This window comes from Rattus norvegicus, chromosome 8 (assembly GCF_036323735.1).
Source record: "Rattus norvegicus strain BN/NHsdMcwi chromosome 8, GRCr8, whole genome shotgun sequence".
NCBI classification, from domain to species: Eukaryota; Metazoa; Chordata; class Mammalia; order Rodentia; family Muridae; genus Rattus; species Rattus norvegicus.
Genome location: NC_086026.1, coordinates 25,526,794 through 25,548,327, shown reverse-complemented (window position 1 = coordinate 25,548,327; position 21,534 = coordinate 25,526,794). Strand labels below are relative to the sequence as shown.

Genomic DNA, 21,534 nt, shown 5'->3' with positions numbered 1-21,534 from the left:
AATATTGATTAATCTGTACCATAGTAGATGCTTTTCTGGGATATATTTTATCTGTCCCCAAAACATGAAATAAAATTGATTCTAAATATTCTATCTACTTAAGCATTTTCTTTCATATCCAATAGCTACATGTATTTCCTTAAGATGGGTCTATATATTTTCATTGAATTAGATGCATGGCCACTGAGGTTATGCCTCAGTAAATTAGAACACAAAACTATAGAAAGCAAATAATCCCAACAATGAGCTTCCTCAAGGATCCTTTGATTTCTTTGCTCCTCAAACTGTAGATAAAAGGATTTAGCATTTGAGGGAGCACACTGTACATCATGGATGTTATTACATTGCTAATGGAAGAGTTAGATACTGAAGCATTCATGTACACACCTAAACCAGTCCCATAGAATAAAGTTACCACTGAAAGATGAGACCCACAGGTGGAAAATGCCTTATGCCTTCCACCAGCTGATGGTATCTTCAGAATAGAGGACATGATTTGAATATAAGAGAAAATAATCCCAGAGAGTGGGATAACTGAAAACACCATGGTTGCTGTATAAATAAAAAGAATATTGATAAATGTATTAGAACAGGAAAGCTTTGTGATTTGACCAAGTTCACAAAAGAAGTTGGGGATATTCTGTTTCATGCAGAAGGACAGTGGCAGCAACAGAAGAGTATGGAGTAGTGCATTTACAGTGCTCATGAGCAGGGACAATAATACTAGGAATATACATAGGAAGGGGTTCATAATGATTGTATATCTTAGAGGTTGACAAATGGCCACATAGCGGTCATAAGCCATCACAGTTAGGAGACAGCTTTCTAAAACAAAAAATGTCAAGACAAAACACACCTGAGACAAGCAGCCTATATAAGTGATGCTCTGGTCATGTATTTGGATATTCAACAGTAGCTTTGGCACTGTTGTTGTGCTTGTACAAATATCAGTGAAAGATAAATTGCAAAGAAAGAAGTACATGGGTGTGTGGAGACGTGAGTCCTTGCTCACAACCAGTATAATTAATAGGTTTCCAATGATGGTGATAAGGTACATGGACAGAAACAAATTGAAGAACAGGGGTTGTTGTTCAGGAACATATGTTAGTCCCATAAGAAAGAATTCTGAAATATCTGTTTGGTTTGCAGGTTCCATGTACATTCTTGAATATTGACATAAATTATGCAATGAAAATATGATATGTATTTTATGAATATAACATCACATTAGTATAGAACAGTTATAAACAGAATTGTAATTTTGACTTACTTTTACTAATCTCAAAAATCAAGAAATATAATGCATTTTTAAACAAATACTCACAATGAAGCTTCTAGAATAATGCTCATAGGCAAAACACACTTCCTGCTCTTGAATAGAATTCAGGTTTGGTCCCCAATACTGTAGTCTGACAGTTCATAACTTCCTGTGGACAGCTACAGAACTTATGATGTCTTCTGTCTTCTAAAAAGCACAGATTTTTCCATTGAAGGCATCTACACCTTCAAGTAATATAGCAGACTGTAAAGAAAGTATAAAACTAAAAATCAGTAGCAATTATCAAGTATTTTGGCTTTCACCAGAATCTCTCGTTATCCTCCTGGATTATAGTTGAATTAGTTCATTCATCTAATGCATTTATAAGATGATGTGCAATCATCCCTTATAAGGTTTAATTAGTATCACATTTTAGTATTTGGCAAAAACACACTGGTTATTTAGATAATGAGTAATATACTTCCTTTCATTAATTTATTAATACATGTTTAATATTGATTAATGCATATATGATCATGTTGGAGTCAAGATCAAATTTATTTGCAAAATGAGGATGAATGAAGAAAAATACACCCGGAATAAAATTTATATGTTTATTGCTGTGATATGTTAGAATGATCTGAATACAATAATATATCAGCCTTGATTAATTTTATGAAGAAGCAGGATGTTGTTATGGGTATGTTACCAAGATAAAACACTGGCCTCCCTGATACTTCTGATATTTAAGTTATCTGCATGTGACCTACAGAAAATAGTAAAGAAGAAAGGCATTATAGCACAATATCAAACATTCTCAAAGGGTGATATTGGAAAATGTTTACAGGGGTTGGGGATTTGGCTCAGTGGTAGAGTGCTTGCCTAGGAAGCGCAAGGCCCTGGGTTCGGTCCCCAGCCCCGGAAAAAAAAAAAAAAAAAGGAAAATGTTTACAGAAATCATATCAACCTCTTTTTTTTTAAATAGCTGTTTATGTAGGGTATCTGAAACAGATATGTGAAAGGTATTCTGTTATGTCCAGATGATTTACAGACCATTTTGGATTAATTTCCAAAGGAGGGAGCAATGATTTACTTCTGTGAGTTACCAGAATACATTCTTATATATGAAAATATTATGATGTTTATATTTAAAATATCCAACATTCCCAGGCCTAAATGGTTAGCTTGCATCCTATTTTCAATCAGTAAGCAAAACTCATCTTCTGATACTTAAATGTTGTATTTACAAGCAAGAGGCACATTTTCCATGTCTATAATGACTCTTAGGATCAACACATATAACTAGCAAGTTGCTTTTAATCATACTGTCTGAGATTTTTCTCTTTAAAGTATTTCATATTGAATAGGAGACTAAACATGCTGCTTTATATATATATATATATATATATATATATATATATATATATATGTATGTATGTATGTGTGTGTGTGTGTGTGTGTGTCTTCTTAGCTCTCAAAGCTTGCATAATTGACAGAACTACCTCTCCATCTCCTGATGCATATTAGAATACACAAAGATAATTAAAGATGGACTGACAGACAAGGATTAAATATATTCAAAATTTCTATTTATCTCGTGATACCTCAGAAAATAAATTTGGAGATGTTTCTCAAAAATCAAATTATTTTAATATGTAGCCAATTATGATATCCTGGTCCAATATGATTGTGCCCTGTTTTAAAAAGACATGGGATGATATGTAAATGTATGGTACATAGAGATACATGTATTCATTGAATAACAATATCATTAAATCACAAGAGAGGATAGACATATCCAAGCCTTAGGAAAAAAGAAATCTGACGATATTGACATTTTGCTCATTTCAGAACCAAAAATATATGATTATTTTTAAGTCACTAAGTTTAACTTTTTTTATTTTAGAGAAACTTAACTAACTAATATTTTCACCCAATCTCTGTATACAACTACGACAACAACTTAAGAAAAATGTGTGAAAGATTTGAGGTAGTAATTATAATCAAAGAATTGCCAATGTCTGCTCATAACAAAATTGGCACTGTTCTTCTAAATAGTTTTTTTTTTACAAGCAGAATGACACACATCAACAATGACAAGGAAATAAAGCTCTTATTTCTTATAGCGTGTTTTGCATGTCCTTATTTCCTCTAAGGATAGAATTGTAAGGCCCTGCCTTTATTTTCAAAGTCCTCTATAAAATACCATGATGACTTATCTATTACCTTACTGAAAATGATCTTCACATTCTTACCTGGATGTTGGCTTAGGAATCAACAGGCTCCTGGAAATTTATATCATCTTTGGTTGAATGCAAATCTTTAGTTGGATGATGTTTCATCCTAATTTACAAAGAACATTAAGAAGATAGTCATAGGCTGAGTCTGATAGTGAAGTATAGGTATTGTAGGTACTCAATATCCAATGCATCCCACTAGACCATCTATTATACTGCAATTCTAATCCTAAGAGAACACAGCTTAACAACTGAGTACATAGAAGTATAGTATCCAGTATGCATGGTTTCATGACCCCTGAGGATAAGAATATTATTCTATTGTTTCTGGTCACTTTAATGAAGAATGTTTTCAAAGCATTTTAGCATTAGTTTTACAAGAAGTTTCTTATTTTTATTTATGTGGAAAATTCCAATCTGGATTTTGATTGATAATTTTCTTCTCTTGCTCATTAACGTAATGTGTTGAGAATTTTATAAATATACCCAATTTATTTTGGCACATGCCCTCCCATCCTTTTTATCCTACTCATTTCTATCCTAGACTCAGGATTTTTTGGTTAATTATGTGATACGAAATTTAATTATATGCAACTGTGTGAAAATCAGATGAGACTTATCCATTGGAGATTGATAAGGTAAACAGTGAGCATACAATTGAAAGCATCAATTCCCTCTTTCATTGCATCTTCCCGTATGAAAAAAGCCAAGCACTATGGGTAAAGCTTCCAGAGTCCTTCCTCCATCAAACCCCAGCTGTTGATAGTCTGCCATCATCATGATTATTAGTGAAATACTTTTTGTAGTTCTATATATGGGGTACAGGATGATATTATGGAGCATTTATGTTCACTATCTTCTGTTTCCTATATTCTTTCTGTTTCATCTTTCCCAATGTTTCCCAAGCTTGAAAGAAAAAGATCTAAATGCCTCTGTATGTCTAAAAATTTTTCACTTATTCAAGTGTGTTTTGTATCAACACAGATTATTTCTTTCTTTAATGGTTATTTTATTTATTTACATTTTAAATGTTATCCACATTTTCAATTTCCCCATACAAACCCCCTATCCAACTTCTCCTCTCCCCTGCTTCTAAGAGGGTGTTCCCCCATGTACCCACCCAATCCTGCCTCACTGTCCTAGCATTCTTCTGTGCTGGTGAATTGAGTCTCCACAGAACCAAATAAATTCAACCTCTTCTACTATTGATGCCAGATAAGGAAATCATCTCCTACATAAGCAGCTGGAGCCATGGGTCCCTCCATGTGAACAGTTTGTTTGGCTGTTTAGAACTTGAAAGCTCTGGAGGTTCGGTTAGTTTATATTATTTTTCTTTCTATGAGGATGCAAATCTCTTCAGCTTCTTCAGTCCTTCCTCTAACTTTTCTATCGAGTGTCTGCAGACACAAGTTTCTGAATTGACTAAAGTTCACTAGAAATAGAAGTTTCTCTCTATATAGTTGAAAGTTGTATCTGTGATAATTGCACGTGTGCGCGCGCGCACACACACACACACACACACACACACACAAACACACACACACACAAACATACACACACCGATGGTGGTTTAATGCTTCATAATTGTAGTTAGGTAATTAATTTGGGGAAATAATTTCTCCAAAGGGCTGTGACTTCCCATGATATAGAATTTTGAATGGTCTTACAGTAACAGGCATGGATTCCATCCTATGCAGTGGAAGTTAAATCAATTACTAAGCAAACTCTTACTCCTATAATATTTAATATATGTGCCATAATTTGATATATATACATATATATATATTATTTACATGACAGTCATACCATTCACTACCCCTGCTATTCTCCTAGAAGAAAGCAAGTCTCCCATTCAATACCACCTGACCTTGGAACATCAAGTTGGAGTAGGTCTAAGTGCAAACACTTTCACTAAAATCCAAGTAGGGGAAGGGATACAAAGGTAGACACCCAAGTGAGACACAACCTTCATTCTAATTGTTATGGCGCCCACATGAAGACTAAGCTGTGTACTTGCAAAAATATTTTACAGGGCCTAGGCCCTGCTCTTCTGTGGTTGAATCTCTGTGAGCCCCTCTTCCTGACATGCCCAGATTAGTTGATTCTATATGTATTCTTGTGATGACCTCGCCTGCTCAAATAAATTCAACCACAAACTCTTAGATAGTATCACACACGCCCACAAAACACACACACACACACACACACACACACACAACTTGCTCTTTGTTTGTGGACCTCTATATTTGTTTCAATGAACTTTTTGATTAAAACTATTCATCTATCTGTCTGTCTGCCTGTCTGTCTGTCTGTCTATTTATGATGTTTTTTAGTTTACATTTCAAATGTTATTACCTTTCCTGGTTTCCAGTCAACAAGCCCCCTCCCTTTGATTCCCCACTTCCTGCACCACCGACATTTCCATACACTCTGGGTTCACCCTTGGCAGGATCAAGGGCTTCTCCTTCCATTGATGTCCAACAAGGCCATCGTATGCTACATAGAGAGTTGGAGCCATGGGTCAGTCCATGTATAGTATTTGGGTAGTGGATGAGTATCTGGGAGCTCTGATTGGTTGGCATTTTATTCTTTATGGGGTTGCAATCTCCTTCAGCTGTTTCAATCCTTTCTCTAATGCCTCCAACGAGGGTTCTATTCTCCATTCAGTGGTTTGATGCTAACATTCACCTCTGTATTTGACATGCTCTGGCTGTGTGTCTCAGGAGACATTTATACCCGGCTCCTGTCAGCATGCATGTCTTAGCTTCATCAGTCTTATTTACTTGTGGTGGCTGTATATATAAGCCACATGTGGGGCTGGTATGGAATGGCTGTTCCTTCAGGTTCTGCTCCAAAATTTGCCTCCATATCCACTCCTATGAATATTTTTGTTCCCCCTTTTTAGAAGGAGTGAAGCATCCACACTTTGGTCATCCTTCTTCTTGAGCTTCACGTGGTTTGTGGATTCTATCTTTGGTAAATTCGAGCTTTGGGGCTAATATCCACTTATCCATGAGTACATACCATGTGTATTTTTCTGTGATTGGGTTAATTCATTCAGGAGAATATTTTCTAGTTCAATCCACTTTTCTGTGAATTTCATGAAGTCACTGTTTTTGATAGCTGAGTAGTATTCCGTTGTACAGACTTATCCCGTTTTCTGTATCCATTCCTCTGTTGAAGGGCAACTTGATTCTTTCCAGCTTCTGGCTATTATAAATAAGGCTACTATGATCATAGTGGAGCACGTGTCTTTGTTGTACGGTGGACATCTTTTGGATATATGCATAGTAGAGATATAGCTGGGTCCTCAGGTAGTGGGATGCCCAATTTTCTGAGGAATCTCCAGACTGATTTCCAAAGTGATTGTTCCAGTTTGCAATCCCATCGACAACGGAGCAGTCTTCTTTCTCAATATCCTTGCCAGCATCTGAGTTTCTTATCTTTGCCATCCTGACTGGTGGGAGGTAGAATGTCAGGGTTCTTTTTATTTGCATTTCCCTGATGAACAAAGATATTGAACATTTCTTAGGTACTTGTCTGCACTTCGATATTCCTCAGCTGAGAATTATTTGTTTAGCTCTATACCCCATTTTGTAATAGGTGTATTTGGCTCTATAGAATCTAAATTCTTCAGTTCTTTGCACATCATATTAGCCCTATATCAGATGTAGGATTGTAAAGATCGTTCCCAAATCTGTAGGTTGCTGTTTTGTCCTAATGACAGTGTCCTTTGCCTTATAGAAGCTTTGTAGTTTTATGAATTCCCATTTGTCAATTGTTGATCTTAGAACATAAGCTATTAGTGTTTTGTTCAAGAGATTTTCCCCAGTGTCCATGTGTTCGAGGCACTTGCCCACTTTTCCATTTGTCAGTTAGAGTGTATCTGATTTTATGTGGAGGTCCTTGATCCACTTGGACTTAATTTTTATACAGGGCAATAAAAATGGTTCAATTTGCATTATTATACATGCTACCCTCCAGGTGTACGAGCACCATTTGTTGAAAATGCTATCTTTTTTCCATTGCATGGATTTAGCTCCTTTATCAAAGATCAAGTGGCCATAGGTGTGTGGTTTCATTTCTCGGTCTTCAATTCTATTACACTCTTCTGTCTGTTTACCAGCACCATAGATTTTTTTATCACTACTGCTCTATAATACTGCTTGAGGTCAGGGATGGTGATTCCCCCAAAAGTTCTTTGATTGTTGATTATAGTTTACGGTATCCTGGGTTGTTTGTTATTCCAAATGAATTTGCAATTAGCTATTTCTATCTCTATGAAGAATTGACTTGGAATTTTTATGGAGATTGCATTGATTCTGTACATTGCTTGTGGCAAAATGTCCATCTTTACTATATTAGTCTTGCCAATACATGACGTTGGGAGGTCTTTTCATCTTCTGAGATATTCTTCAAATTCTTTCTTCAGAGACTTGAATTTCTTGTCATACTGATCTTTCACTTGCTTGTCTAAAGTCACACTGAGGTATTTTATATTATTTGGGATTCATGTGAATGGCGCCATTTCTCTTATTTCTTTCTCAGCCCACTTCTCTTTTGAGTACAGGAAGGCTCCGGATTTGTTTTGGTTAATTTTATATCCAGCCACTTGGCTGAAATTGTTTATCAGGTGTAGTAATACTCGGGTGGAAATTTGGGGTCACTAAGGTATTTTATCATCTGCAAATAATGATATTTTAACTTCTTCCTTTCCAATTTGTATCCTCTTGACCCCCTTTCATTGACTGATTTCTCTTGCTATGTCTTTAAGTACTATATTGAATAAGTAGGGAGAGAGAAGGCAGCCTTGTCTAGTCTCTGATTTTAGTGGTATTGCTTCAAGTTTCTCTCAATTTAGTTTAATTTTAGCTACTGGTTTGCTGTATATTGCTTTTACTATGTTTATGTATGTGCGTTGAATTCCAGATCTTTCCAGGACTTTTGTAATGAAGTGGTCTTGAATTTTGTCAAAGATTTCTCTGTATCTAATGAAATGATCATGTGGTTCTTTTCTTTGAGTTTGTTTATATAGTGGATTTTTTTGATGGATTTCCATATATTGAGCCAACCCTGAATCCCTGGGAAGAAGCCTACTTAATCATGATGGATGATCGTTTTTATGTGTTCTTGGATTTGGTTTGTGAGAATTTTATTGAGTACTTTTGTGTCGATATTCATAAGGAAAATTGGTCTGAAGTTCTCTTTCTTTGTTGGGTGTTTGTGTGGTTTCGGTATAAGAGTAATTGTGGCTTCATAGAAGGAACTTGGTAGTGTTCTCTCTGGCTTTATTTTGTGGAATAGTTTGGAGAATATTGGTATGAGGCCTTCTAGGAAGGTCTGATAGAATTCTGTAATAAACCCATCTAGCCCTGAGTTTGATTATTTCCTGCCTTCTACTTCTCTTGGGTCTATTTGTTTCTATTTGTTCTAAAGCTTTCAGGTGTGTTGTCAAGTTGGTGATGTATGCTCTCCCCTGTTGATTTTTGGAGGCACTCAGAGTCATGAGTTTTCCTCTTAGCATTGGTTTCATTGTGTTCCAAAAGTTTGTGTATGTTGTACATTGATTTTCACTAAATGCTAAGAAGTATTTCATTACTTTCTTTATTTCTTCCTTGACCAACTCATCATTGAGTAGAGCATTTTTCAACTTCTATGTATACGTGGACTTTCTCTTGGTTTTGATTGTTCTTGAAGACGAACCTTAGTCTTTGGTGCTATGATAGTATGCATTGGATTATTGCTATTTTCCTGTATCTGTTGAGGCCTGTTTTGTGACTGATTACATGGTCAATTTTGGAAAAGATTCGATGAGGTGCTAAGAAGAAGGTATATCCTTATGTTTTAGGATGGAATGTTTTATAAATATCTGTTAAGCCCATTTGGTTCATAAATTCTGTTAGTTTCTCTATGTCTCTGTTTAATTTCTGTTTTTATGATTTGTCCATTGATGAGAGTGGGATTTTGAAATCTCCTACTATTATTGTTTGAGGTGCAATGTGTGAATTGGGCTTTAGTAAGGTTGCTTTTATGAATGTAGGTGCCCTTGCATTTGGAGCATAGTTGTTTAGGATTGAGAGTCCATCTTGGTGGATTTTTCCTATGATGAATAGGAAGTATCCTTCCTTATCTGTTTTGATGACTTTTGGTTGAATATAGATTTTATTTTATATGAGAATGGCTACTCCAGATTGTTTCTTGAGATCATTTGCATGGAAATTTGTTTTCCAGCCTTTTACTCTGAGTTATTGTCTGTCTTTGTCTCTGAGGTGTATTTCCTGTAGGCAGCAAAATGCTGTGTCTCCTTTAAGTATCCTTTCTGTTAGTTTATATCTTTTGATTGGGGAATTCAGTCCATTGATGTTGAGAAATATTAAGTAATAGTGATTGTTGCTTCCTGTTATTTTCATTATTAAGGTAGAATTATGTTTGTGTTTCCCTCTTCTTTTGATTTGTTGCAAGCAATCACTTTCTTGCTTTTTCTAGTGTGTAGTTTCCCTGCTTGTGTTGGAGATTTCCATCTATTATCTTCTGTAGGCCTATATTTGTAGAAAGATATTGTGTAAATTTGGTTTTGTCATGGAATATCTTGCTTTCTCTATTTATGTTTTTTTGAGAGTTTGGTTGGATATAGTAGCCTGGGCTAGCATTATTGTTCTCTACGTGTCTGTATGACATCTGCCCAGGATCTTCTGGCCTTCATAGTCTCTGTTGAGAAATCTGTTATAATTCTTATAGGTCTGCCTTTATATGTTACTTGACGTTTTTCCATTACTGCTTTTAATATCCTTTCTTTGTTTTGTGCAAAATGCTTTGACTATTATATGATGGGAGGAAATTTTTTGTTGTCCAATTTATTTGGAGTTCTGTAGGCTTCTTGTATGTTTGTGGGCATCTCTTTCTTTACCTTAGGGAAGTTGTCTTCTATAATTTTGTTGAAGATATTTACTGGCCCTTTAAGATGGGCATCCTCACTCTCTTTTCTACCTATTATCCTTAGGTTTGATCTTCTGATTGTGTCCTAGATTTCTTGGATGTTTTGGGCTAGGAGTTTTTTGTGTTTTACATTATCTTTGATGGTTGGATTGTGTCAATGTTTTCTTTAGTATCTTCTGCTACTGAGCTTTTCTCTTCTATCTCTTGAACTCTGTTGGTGATGCTTACACCTATGATTCCTGATCTCTTCCCTAGGTTTTCTATCTCCAGTTTTGTTTCCATGTTTGCTCTCTTTATTGTTTCTATTTCCATTTTTAAATCCTGGAGAGTTTTGTTCAATTCCTTTACCTGTTGCTTGTATTTTCCTGTAATCCTTTGAGGGATTTTTTTTGTTTCCTCTTTAAGTTTCTCTACTGCTTTTCTTGTGTTATCCAGTATTTCTTTAAGGGAGTTATTTATGTCTTTCTTAAAGTCCTCCATCACCATCATGTGATTTTAAATCCATATCTTGCTTTTCTGGTATGTTTGGATATCCAGTATTTGCTGTGATGTGAGAACTGGGCTCTGATGATGCCAAGTAGTCTTTGTTTATGTGACTTAGGTTCTTGTGCTTGCCTCTCACCCTCAGGTTGTCTCTGATATTAGCTTGTCTTTCTTACTATCTCTGAAAGTGGCTTGACCCTCCTGTAGGCCTGTGTGTCAGCACTCCTGTACACTTGTTTTCTTTCAGTCAGATCTGGAAACAGAGAACTCTGATTTTAGGTGTGTAGGCACTCCTGGCGACTGGCATTCAGCTCTTCTCACAGACAGAAACTTGTAGGGGCCTGATTCTGACTGTTCCTAGGTCCCTGTGTCCATGGGTCACAGATGGCACTAGTCAATTTCCTCTTGGTTTGAGAATGTGGGCAGAGAGTAATCTCCTCTGAATTCTCAGGAGTGTCTGCACTTCTAAAATTCCAATCTCTCTCTCATGGGATATTTGTGCAGGAAGCTGTGTGACCTTTTCAGTTCAGTTCTGAAAGAAAACTCTTTCAATTATTTCAATTATTGTAAGGGCTCCTCTCTGCCAGCGTAGGCCAGAAGTTGACTATTCTACATTTATTCAAATTATATTCAAGTTACATTCAAATTGGATCATCCATTGCTTGGCAATCACTACTCCCTGTTTATCCATGCACCTGGCAATAGGAAGTGACCATTTAAGTGTGCATTTACCCTGCAGGTTATAGACACAGCTATGGCCATCACCAATCAAGGTCTCCAGCTAATCTCAGATAGCCTCCATTGATTTCCAGCATTCCCAATCCTCTCCTGCACCCTCTATCCATACCTGATCAAGATACCCATACCTATCACCCCCTCTCATACCCAGTTTTCGCTCTCCATTTACACATAATTACTATGTATCCATTTTGAGTGATACTCATGCAGGTGCCCTTGGGCCATCTTTATTACCAAGTTTCTTGGGGCCTCTGTAGTGTTCCATTCTTATATTACTTTATTTCTACTGTATAAGTATAACTGTGTTCATATAATATCTGTCCTTCTGAGACTGCATTACCTTATTGAGCATGACATTATCAAATTCCATTCATTTGCTTGAAAATTTCATGATGTCTATTTATAATATCTAAGTAGTATTCCATTATGTACACGTATCACATTGTTTTGTCCATTCTTCAGTTGAGGTATATCTAGAATGTTTCCAGTATCTAGATATTACCATAAAAGTGCTATGAACATAGTTGAGCAAGTGTTCTTGTGGTATAGTGGGGCATCTATTTGGTATTTACCTAGGAGAGCTAGATCCATAACTGTCTAGAATATTCACAGTTTTCTGAGAAATCATCAAACTGATTTCTAAAGCTATTATAAAAAATTTGCATTCCTGCCAGCAATGGAGGAGTGTTTCCTTGCTCCACATCCTTGTTAACATTTGCAGCTGCTTGAGTTTTTGATCTAAGCTGTTCTGACCCATAGTAGATGCAAACTCCCTTTTACCTGGTCATTTTTGCTGAGACAGAGTGCTTGCTAGTCTGCTCCCTAGAAGAGGCTATATCGTGAGGCATACCAAGAGATCTGCTGCAATCAGAACATTTGAGATCATATCCTGAAGCATACTACAAAACCCACTGTACTTAGATTATTTGATACCACATCCCACAGCACCCCAAGAGATTTGCTGCAACCAGGCCATCTGACACCATAACAGGAGATATCCCAGGAGACCTACTGTACTCTGAACACAATAGCTTGAAGGCATCCCAGCAGTTCCACTGTACAGAGGGCTACTGAGTAATTGACACCATAGTCTAAAGACCTCCCACCAGCTCTGTGCTGGGCAGGGCATGCAGGGCAACTGACCCAAAAACTGAAAGCCTCCATGGAGTGTGGCTGCACACAAGGAAACAGAAACCATAGACTATCAAACTCCCTGAACCCCAACCCCAGGGTATATCTTTACAAGGAAAACAGTTTAACTCATAATAAAAGACAGCTGTCTTTCACATTCTCAAAAACGGAGCGCATTTTCATTCTTATCTGTTGCAGAATGTACAGCTCTGATAAAATTCAGCCTCTGGAACGCTTAAGTTACAAGCTTTTCCAGTCCTCTGTTTCTTGACGCTGTCCAGAGACTTGCTTCTTCCAGAACAGCTTTAGAAATGGTGCTGATTCCAAAAACTCATTCCTCATCCAACCTTTTGCATGAATCTTGTTCTAACTTCAGTCAAGCTTTGAACCTTCCAAGCCCTTAGCATAGTGTCTTGATTACCATCTACTTGTTCAAAAATGCCAAACTATCCTCCACTTAACTGTATTTCTAAGCTGCTGCCTTAGGAAATGGTCTATGGGTACTCAGCCTTAGGTCTTGCATGGCCAGTCAACTTTTCTCCCTCCAAAGCATGGCAAAATCCCCATTACTTTTTCCACATTATTTCTCCCACCTGCAGTGACCCAAAATCCTGCCTCTTTCCTTCCACCCAGGAATTGCCCTCTAGCACCTTTATTGATCTATAAAGAACAAATTTAGGAAGAGAACTCTAGCATCAGAACCACTTCCTACAAATTTCAGAGTCTTTGTTTAGAGAAATATACTATACTGATTAAACTAAAGATTTTTTTTGGAATTTATGTATGATTACTTATTTCTGACATATACGGATAAAGATAGTACATGCAAATTGATTCTTCATGCTATTCCAAATACTATTTACCTCATGACCTAGATGTATTCTTGCAGTGAGGGCCTGGATGCAAATGTAGATATAACAATTTATTTTCTGTGGCAGACAAGATGTGTATATCTTTGAAATGACCCACTGCAACAACAAATTTTAATGACAGTTGGAGTGCAAAGAGTTGCAAGACTGTGAGCTCTAGCTCACCAGAGTCAGGGATATGAAGATGTCTACTAGCATCAGAGAGTTCTTGACAGAATATGAAAATACAGTTCTTAGACTGAGACACAAAAATTATGGCTATTATTTACTGCTAAAAGGGTAAAAGTAGGGGTATATCTTTACATTTCCTGTTTCAAGGTAAAGGTTAAAGATCTTGAGGCACAATACTGTTGCAGACACCAAATGATCTAGAGTGGAAGTATAAATGTTAAGGGTCCAGACTCAAAATAGCAGTTACAGATATGAGGCAGAAACAACAAAGTAGCTGTCACTTGCCTCAGAGGTAAAGAACTGATGGGATGGTCCTATATTCAAAGTTAGCACAATAGTCATCAAAGAAACCATAGAAACTTCATCCAACAACTTCTGAGAGCAGTTGCAGAGACTCACAGCCAATATTAGGCAGAAAGAGTACTTCTGAGGAGAAAATGGATTGTAGCAAGCATGTGGATCAGAGACACCACAAAAACATGTGAACATTACCCACAGATCAAATGACTGGGTCTTATGGGAACTTGCAGAGATCAAAAAGACTGTAGAAGTCTGACTGAGATCATATATATATATATATATATATATATATATATATATATATATACATACATATATATACATATATGTTATAGGTGAGTAGCTTGTTCTTATTGGGAGAATTCTAACAGGGGAAGGCAGGACCATCCTGACTCTTTTGCCTATTTGTGGGACACTATTTCTCCTGATGGATTGCCTTGTCTAATTTTAGTATGGCATTCAGTGTTTGGTTGATGTCATTCAAGGCCTGCTCTATTTTGAATGGAGGTGGATGTGAGTTGGAAGGTAATCTGGAAAATAGGAGAGGTGAAAGAGAGTGAAGCTGAGGGAAGGGAGGATAAATGTGGTAGAAATGTAATATATGAGACTTTAAAAATGAGGTAGAATTCTAAACAGTGACTTATCAACAGAGAAATCTCAAATGTCTGAGAATTACTTCAAGGAATATTGAATATCCTTAGCCACCAGGAAAATATAAATGAAAACTACTTTAAGGTTCCATTTTATACCTGCCACAATGGCTGAAATTTAAAACACAAGTAAGAGTTTGAACCTCTACGATCTGAACCTGGTCTATACTTCCTGGCTTGGGCAGCACACTGCCTGACCACCTACCTCAATGCTAGGGATTTCCCAAGTGAAAGACCCCTACACACACACACACACACACACACACACACACACACACACACACACACAGACACGAGAGAGAGAGAGAGAGAGAGAGAGAGAGAGAGAGAGAGAGAGAGAGAGTACACTTCTGCTTTAATAGGCCTTGAACAGGGCAATGGTTGAGCACTTCCAAACCTCCCTAAAGCTAATTTCCTTCACTGATATTCCTGAACTATTTCTTACTAAAATCTATATTTGAACTTGATTGTCTGGACCCAGTTGGGCAGCCCTCTCAGACTGCAGTCTCTCAGCTCCTTCACATGGCTATAGGCTCTTGCTTCTTCATCTCTCAAGCCTGATCTTTCTGCTTCTTCCCCATCATGGTGATTCCAACCCTCCTTCTTGTGGCCCCTCGTCCAGGACGTGTAAAGTCTTGCCTCTATCCCCCTGCCTAGTCATTGATCTCTCACAATTTTATTTAACCAGTTAAACTAGCTGGGGGCAGGGGCTTTCAGCATCTCTCATGCAGGTATGCAAATTATGTGATTTTGGGAGCCAAATCAACACAAATAGCATTAAATCCAATTCCCAACAAAAGGTCACATTGGCAAGGTTGAAATGACAAGAGGAGTATTTCTCCTTTATTATTGTGAGTTCAAGCTAGTATAACCATAATAAAAAAATCACTATGATGATTCCTCTGAAATTTGGGAATTGCTTTTCCTCAAGACCCATGTATTAACTCTTGGGCATATACCCAAAGTACCTTCCATTCTACCACAAGAACACCTGTGCATCCATATTTATTGCTGCTTATTGAGGACAGGAACATGCCAATTGGGGATATGTAAAATGATCAGCTCATGATCATATACAGTCAAATAATATTTTATTTATACCATGATTTCGAAACCTATAAAATCTTCCCAATTTCAAATGTTACCTTTATGTAGAAATATATATATATCTTAAGATATACATATATCTTAAACGTAAATGTTCTAAGATTCTTAAATAAAAGATTTATCTTTTTTGACCATTTAAAACACTTTTGTCAGAAACACCATCACAAGGGCCAAGAAGTTAGTGAACTATGGTGTTTTAATCTCACTGACAGCAGGAAATTAATAAAGAAAAAATTATATAGTAACAAAAACCTGAAGGTAGGGCTAATGACATTGGGAACAAGGATCTAACTGAATGGCTTACTTCATACTTACCATTTTTTATGTCTTGGTATTTTATGAATCCTAATATTCATTTGTGAATGTCAATGTTTAACTCTTTGTATTCTCCTACACTGGCCAGTCAGAAGAAAAATATATTATCGATATCAGGGACCCTATGGTGAAATTGTTCAGCTTATGAATCAAAAACAGGGTGCATTGTTCTAGAACCAGTGAAATCTAGTGTGCAATTGAAGTATAGTTTTATTATCTTGTGAAAGTATTTTTCATAATACTTTAAGTGCTAATACTAGTTTTGCTAAACTATGTAGACCGCCATAAATTGCTGTATAATGTGTCCCTGACCTCAAGGTCATTAGGACTGTATGACCACTTAGCTTTACTTCTCCACATTTCTCCCCTTCTGTAAACTACTCTCACTTGTGGAAGATCTTAACAGTTTTCTCTATTACATGTCATAATTGCAACTGTGGTTATCACCTTTGAAACTTGAATCAGTTAGAAGGCTGAGCTCTTTCTGGATATTATGCCTGGGACAACCCTGCCAGTGGTAAATAAGTGCCTCATATTATTTGCCTTATTCAAGCTTCTTAGATGTTTTGTTTTTCAGGTACCTTGTGACAACACATATTTACTTTGTGTTGTCATTTCATACTAAAAAATTTAAACCCACAGATCAGGCTTCAATGTAAAAAATAAATTGAAGTTTTCATTCTGTATTACTAATTAAAATTTCACTTCTTATTAATCGTAGTATTATCATTACTAGTATTATAAATTACCTGTCAGTTTGAGACCCCTGACATGAGATGGAATCCACTCAACACTATTCATGATATTCTGCCATTCTTGCAGAATTAGCCTGGCTGGGAACCTTCACCAAGCAAGTATTTGAACCCGATGCAGATACCCACAGACAGCACTGTGTGTGGAGTTGCAGTAATCCTGTGGAAGATGAGTAAAAGAAATTATGGAAGCTAAGGGTGTCAAGAATACCACAAAAATGTACAAGGTAAACTAACCTGGGTTAAAATATCACTATTCCTGGATAATATTATCATATGCATAAGAGTGACCTCCTATCAGAGAACTCCTACAGCTGGTAAACACTTTCAGCACAATGGCTGGATACATAATTAACTAAAAGAAATCAGTAGGCTTTCCTTATTCAAGTCATAAACAGGCTGAAAAAGAAATTAGAGAAACAACATATTTCATAAAATATCCTGGTGTAATGCTAACCAAGCAAGTGAATGACCAATATGTTGAAAACTTCAGGATTCTGAAGAAAAAAATTGAAGAAGATATCAGAAGATGGAAAGAACTCCTATGTTTCTGAATTGGTATGGTAAACGTTGTGAAAATGGCCACCTTACTAAAAGCAATCTACAGCTTCAATTCAAATCCCATAAAATCTCCAGAACAATTTTTTAGACTTTAAAAGAACAATTCTCAACTTCACATAGAGAAACCAAAAACCCCAGGATAACATAAACAATCTTGTGAGTAAAATAACTTCTGGATCCCCATAGTTTAAATTAAAGAAGCTTTTCTGTTTCATGAGAGCCCATTGATTAATTTTTACTGCATGTGCCACTAGTGTTCCATTCAGCAAGTTGTCTCATGTTCTGATGAGTTCAAGATTTTTCCTTTCTTTCTGTTCTATTAGATTTACTATAGCAAATATATCACCATCCCTGTCTTCAAACTGTACTTCAGAGCAATAGTAATAAAAAATGCACGGCGTTTGTATAGAAACCAAGCTCTGATATTATTAATGAAATTCTGTTATGTTTAAAGTCAGGAGCCTAGCATAACTATTCCCTGAGAGGCTTCCCACTGCAACAAATTGAAACAGATGCAGAGACCCACAATCAAAAATTATATGGCATTTGGGGAGTTTTATGGAAAAGTTGTGAGAAGGATTGTAGGACCCAAAGAGGACAGGGACTCTAGAGAAAGATCAACAGGGTTACTAGCCTGGACATTCCAGGACCTACAAAAATTGGATCCCCAACCAAAGAGAAAGTACTGATTGGACAAAATTCTCTACCTATATGTTGCAGTTGTACACCAACAACTAAAGGTGATACTCCAACAACTAAAGTAGAGACTGTCCCAGTATCTGATGCCTGACTGTGGATCACGTTTCCATAATTGAGTGATTGACCTTGTTTTGCCTCAGTGGGAACCATAATACTGTAGTGATTTGATATGATAAGTAGGGGCATCTCTACCATCTCAAGGGAAAAGGGTAAAGGGATTGGGACAGGTCTCTGTGAGGGAGTAATATGAAGAGATCGGGGGAGTATGATACTGGAATCTACAGTGAATAAGTACAAGAATTTTTAAAAATTGATTATAATTTTAAGTAGAAATATATTTTAAAAGTGCAATGTGGACCATTTTACTGGGTTAGAAGTCGTTTCTACTTTCTGCAAAGCCTGAATACTTTAATTTTATCCCCAGAACTCACATGGTAGCAGGTGAGAACAGATTTCTGTAAATTTTGTCTGACACACATATACCATGGCATAGGGAAACACTCCTTAAAAACACACATTCAAAGTAAATAACATGTAATTAAAAAATACAGAAAATGCAATTTAGTACAGTTTGTCAGAAAAAATGCAAGTTTGAATTTTTAGAACACACTTTATAAGTTGCCTATTATCACTCTTTGTAACCATATATAGGAAATTTTTCAATGATAAAATACAAACTACACTTTGTACTGTCATAATCGGTACTGTGTTCGTAATTGTATTGGAATGTTTTAGAGAAAAAATTTATGATATATATGCAAGGTCTATAAAATACATCTAGTTATGATAGAAGCTATAGCTATAAAATATTTTAAGCATGAACTGAAGAAGAGCAACAGCAGTAGATATGTTAATTGGATAGAGGAAAGCTCAAATTGCTTCAACTATGCAAGTTGCAACTATGCAACTATTTATATATATATATATATATATATATTCATCCATTAGTAAATGAGAGTGTGAATTTGAAAGTGGCCATAGTAAAGACATGAAAGAAATTGGAGAGAGTGCTAGGTTGAGACAAAAATATGTAATTATATGGTATTTAAATATATAAAATAAATACTAATTAAAATACTGGTTGTGAGGAAAGAGAATGATGAAAACTCTCCCAGGGAGTCATTATATCAATGCACATCAATGATGATGAAATCACTTGAATACTTTGTCTTTAGGGACTGGAGCTCCAGGGATTATAATGGCAATATTGTAGTCACTCAAATGAGGAAATTTGGATATTGAACCCTTTGGGAGATAGAGAAAAATAATAGTCTGTGAATACCTCATTCAGTAAATCTGCCTATGTGTTTTTCTTCCTATGGTAAGCATGGAATGACCAACTAATATTCATACATATTTTACACACAGGAACATTTCTTAACTTCAAGAGCAAGGTGAGTTCTTGATAGTCATTTCTGACCTCAATATGTGGAATTAATGTTCTCATCAGATGTGGTTCATATATTAAACTCATAGTAATCAATTCTTGTTATTTCTTATATATTTCTTTATAGATATAGATAAAATAATATAAATGTTATGTGATTTTTAAATTTATATTATTCTGTAAGAGGAATATTCTATATGTTAGCACTATGTCACTTCTTTGGTCTTTCAAATCTCTCATGCTATATATTTTCTTTATTTTATTTTTTCAACTTCTACCACAATTTTTTTCTATTGATATTGTAGTCTCTTGTGAGAGCTCAAGGATTAGAAATTCAGAAGAAAATGGCAAAATGGTCCTATATGTTGATTTATGTGCTGAATGATTTTTTTCTATTTACTTCCAGTAGTTAAGAAGTTTCATGGTTTTCATCAAGATGCATTGAAATGTATTTGAATACTTGCTTACACCAGTGTGAATGTTGCATAGGAAATGAATAGGAAAATATTTATCCCACACAGACTATTTAAACAAAAACAGTAATCCGTTTTATAGTGTACAAATGAAACATTTTAAAATCATATAATCTCATCTGTATCATACTGGGACCCTTGAGTTTTATATCACAATAAGTAGTAAATAATAGCTTACACACTGTGTATCCCACAATAGATCTACAGGAATAAGAAGCAGAACAATAATTGCCTTATATATGCCACATAGAAAATTGTCTGCTGGAGTTTTATAACATGAGGACTATATTATTTTGTTCATTTTCATGTCTGTCTAAGTGTTCTATTGTATAAACAGGATGGAATTTAAAACTAAGAAATCTCAACCAGACATACCCTTTCCATATCTAAATGGAAATTCAATACTTTGTGACTATTTCTTAGAAATACCATATAGTTTTATTCTCATTTTTCTCTTTGTATTTATTGTAAAATACTTTTGTTTGAAAAGGTAAACATGTACTAAGTAGCTCTTAGTACATACAGATAAGTTTATGTTCAAAAATGTTTTACTGGACCACAAAATTTAAGACAAAAGGGAGGTGGGGGAGACATTTATTCCTGGTGGAATATAATCTAGGACATTCACCACGGAAATCAGTTCTTCAGGTTTTTCACAAAATCTGATAAAAAAATTCACAAAAACAGAACTTTTATATAAAACTAGCCCATTACACAAGCATGGGGATATAAGAAATAATCTCTATATTCATATTGATTGCCTATGTATTCACAGCAGAAATGGAGAATAAAGTAAAATAAAATGAATAAAATAAATAAATGAATAAATAAATAAAATGGAGAATGAAAATATTATAAAATATATAATGAACATTATTATGTATGATAAAAAGTTATATTATACCATTTGTGAATAAATGGTTAGGTCTATAAACTATCATTGATATAAGATATCATGGCCTGAAAAGAAACAAATGATGTAGTGAAGCTAACAGTTAAAATCTCTCTCTCTCTCTCTCTCTCTCTGTCTCTCTGTCTCTCTGTCTCTCTGTGTGTGTGTGTGTGTGTGTGTGTGTGTGTGTTTGGGTGGGTGTGTATGTGTGTGTGTGCGCGTGCCTCAATGGAATCTGTTGTTTGTTCTTTAGCAGTAGAAGAAAATAGAAAGACTGAGTTATGGTATAGAATTATATGTTGATATTTATTACTCTGGAAGGTAATTTAAAGATATAAAAATTTCAAGTTATGATGTTATTTTGTTCCTAATTATTTAATGAATAGAAATTATTTAGTAAGAAGAAAACTGATTATCTATAAGTTATACTCAAAAGACAAATAAATTTTGTTGTTCACTATATATTAATCAATTATTCACACAATCTGTTTCACTAAAGTTCATGTTTTGTAGAATTCTATGGGATTAAAAATGATGTAATCTCAATTATTTTATTATGATAATAATTCTGAGGT

The 21,534-nt window shown here is 35.6% G+C and overlaps 1 protein-coding gene across 1 annotated transcript; it reads right to left on the bottom strand.

Annotated features, from left to right (window-relative positions):
• Positions 1–217: 217 nt before the first annotated feature.
• On the bottom strand, positions 218–1,156 carry Or7g32 (olfactory receptor family 7 subfamily G member 32). The gene has a single exon (NM_001000875.1). It carries the CDS (start codon positions 1,154–1,156, stop codon positions 218–220), a length of 939 nt encoding a protein of 312 aa, NP_001000875.1.
• Between the last annotated feature and the right edge of the window lie 20,378 nt (positions 1,157–21,534).

Bases quoted from the DNA above. Each gene is read 5' to 3' on its own strand.
- Or7g32 (NM_001000875.1), bottom strand. From the start codon at position 1,156: ATGGAACCTGCAAACCAAACAGATATTTCAGAATTCTTTCTTATGGGA.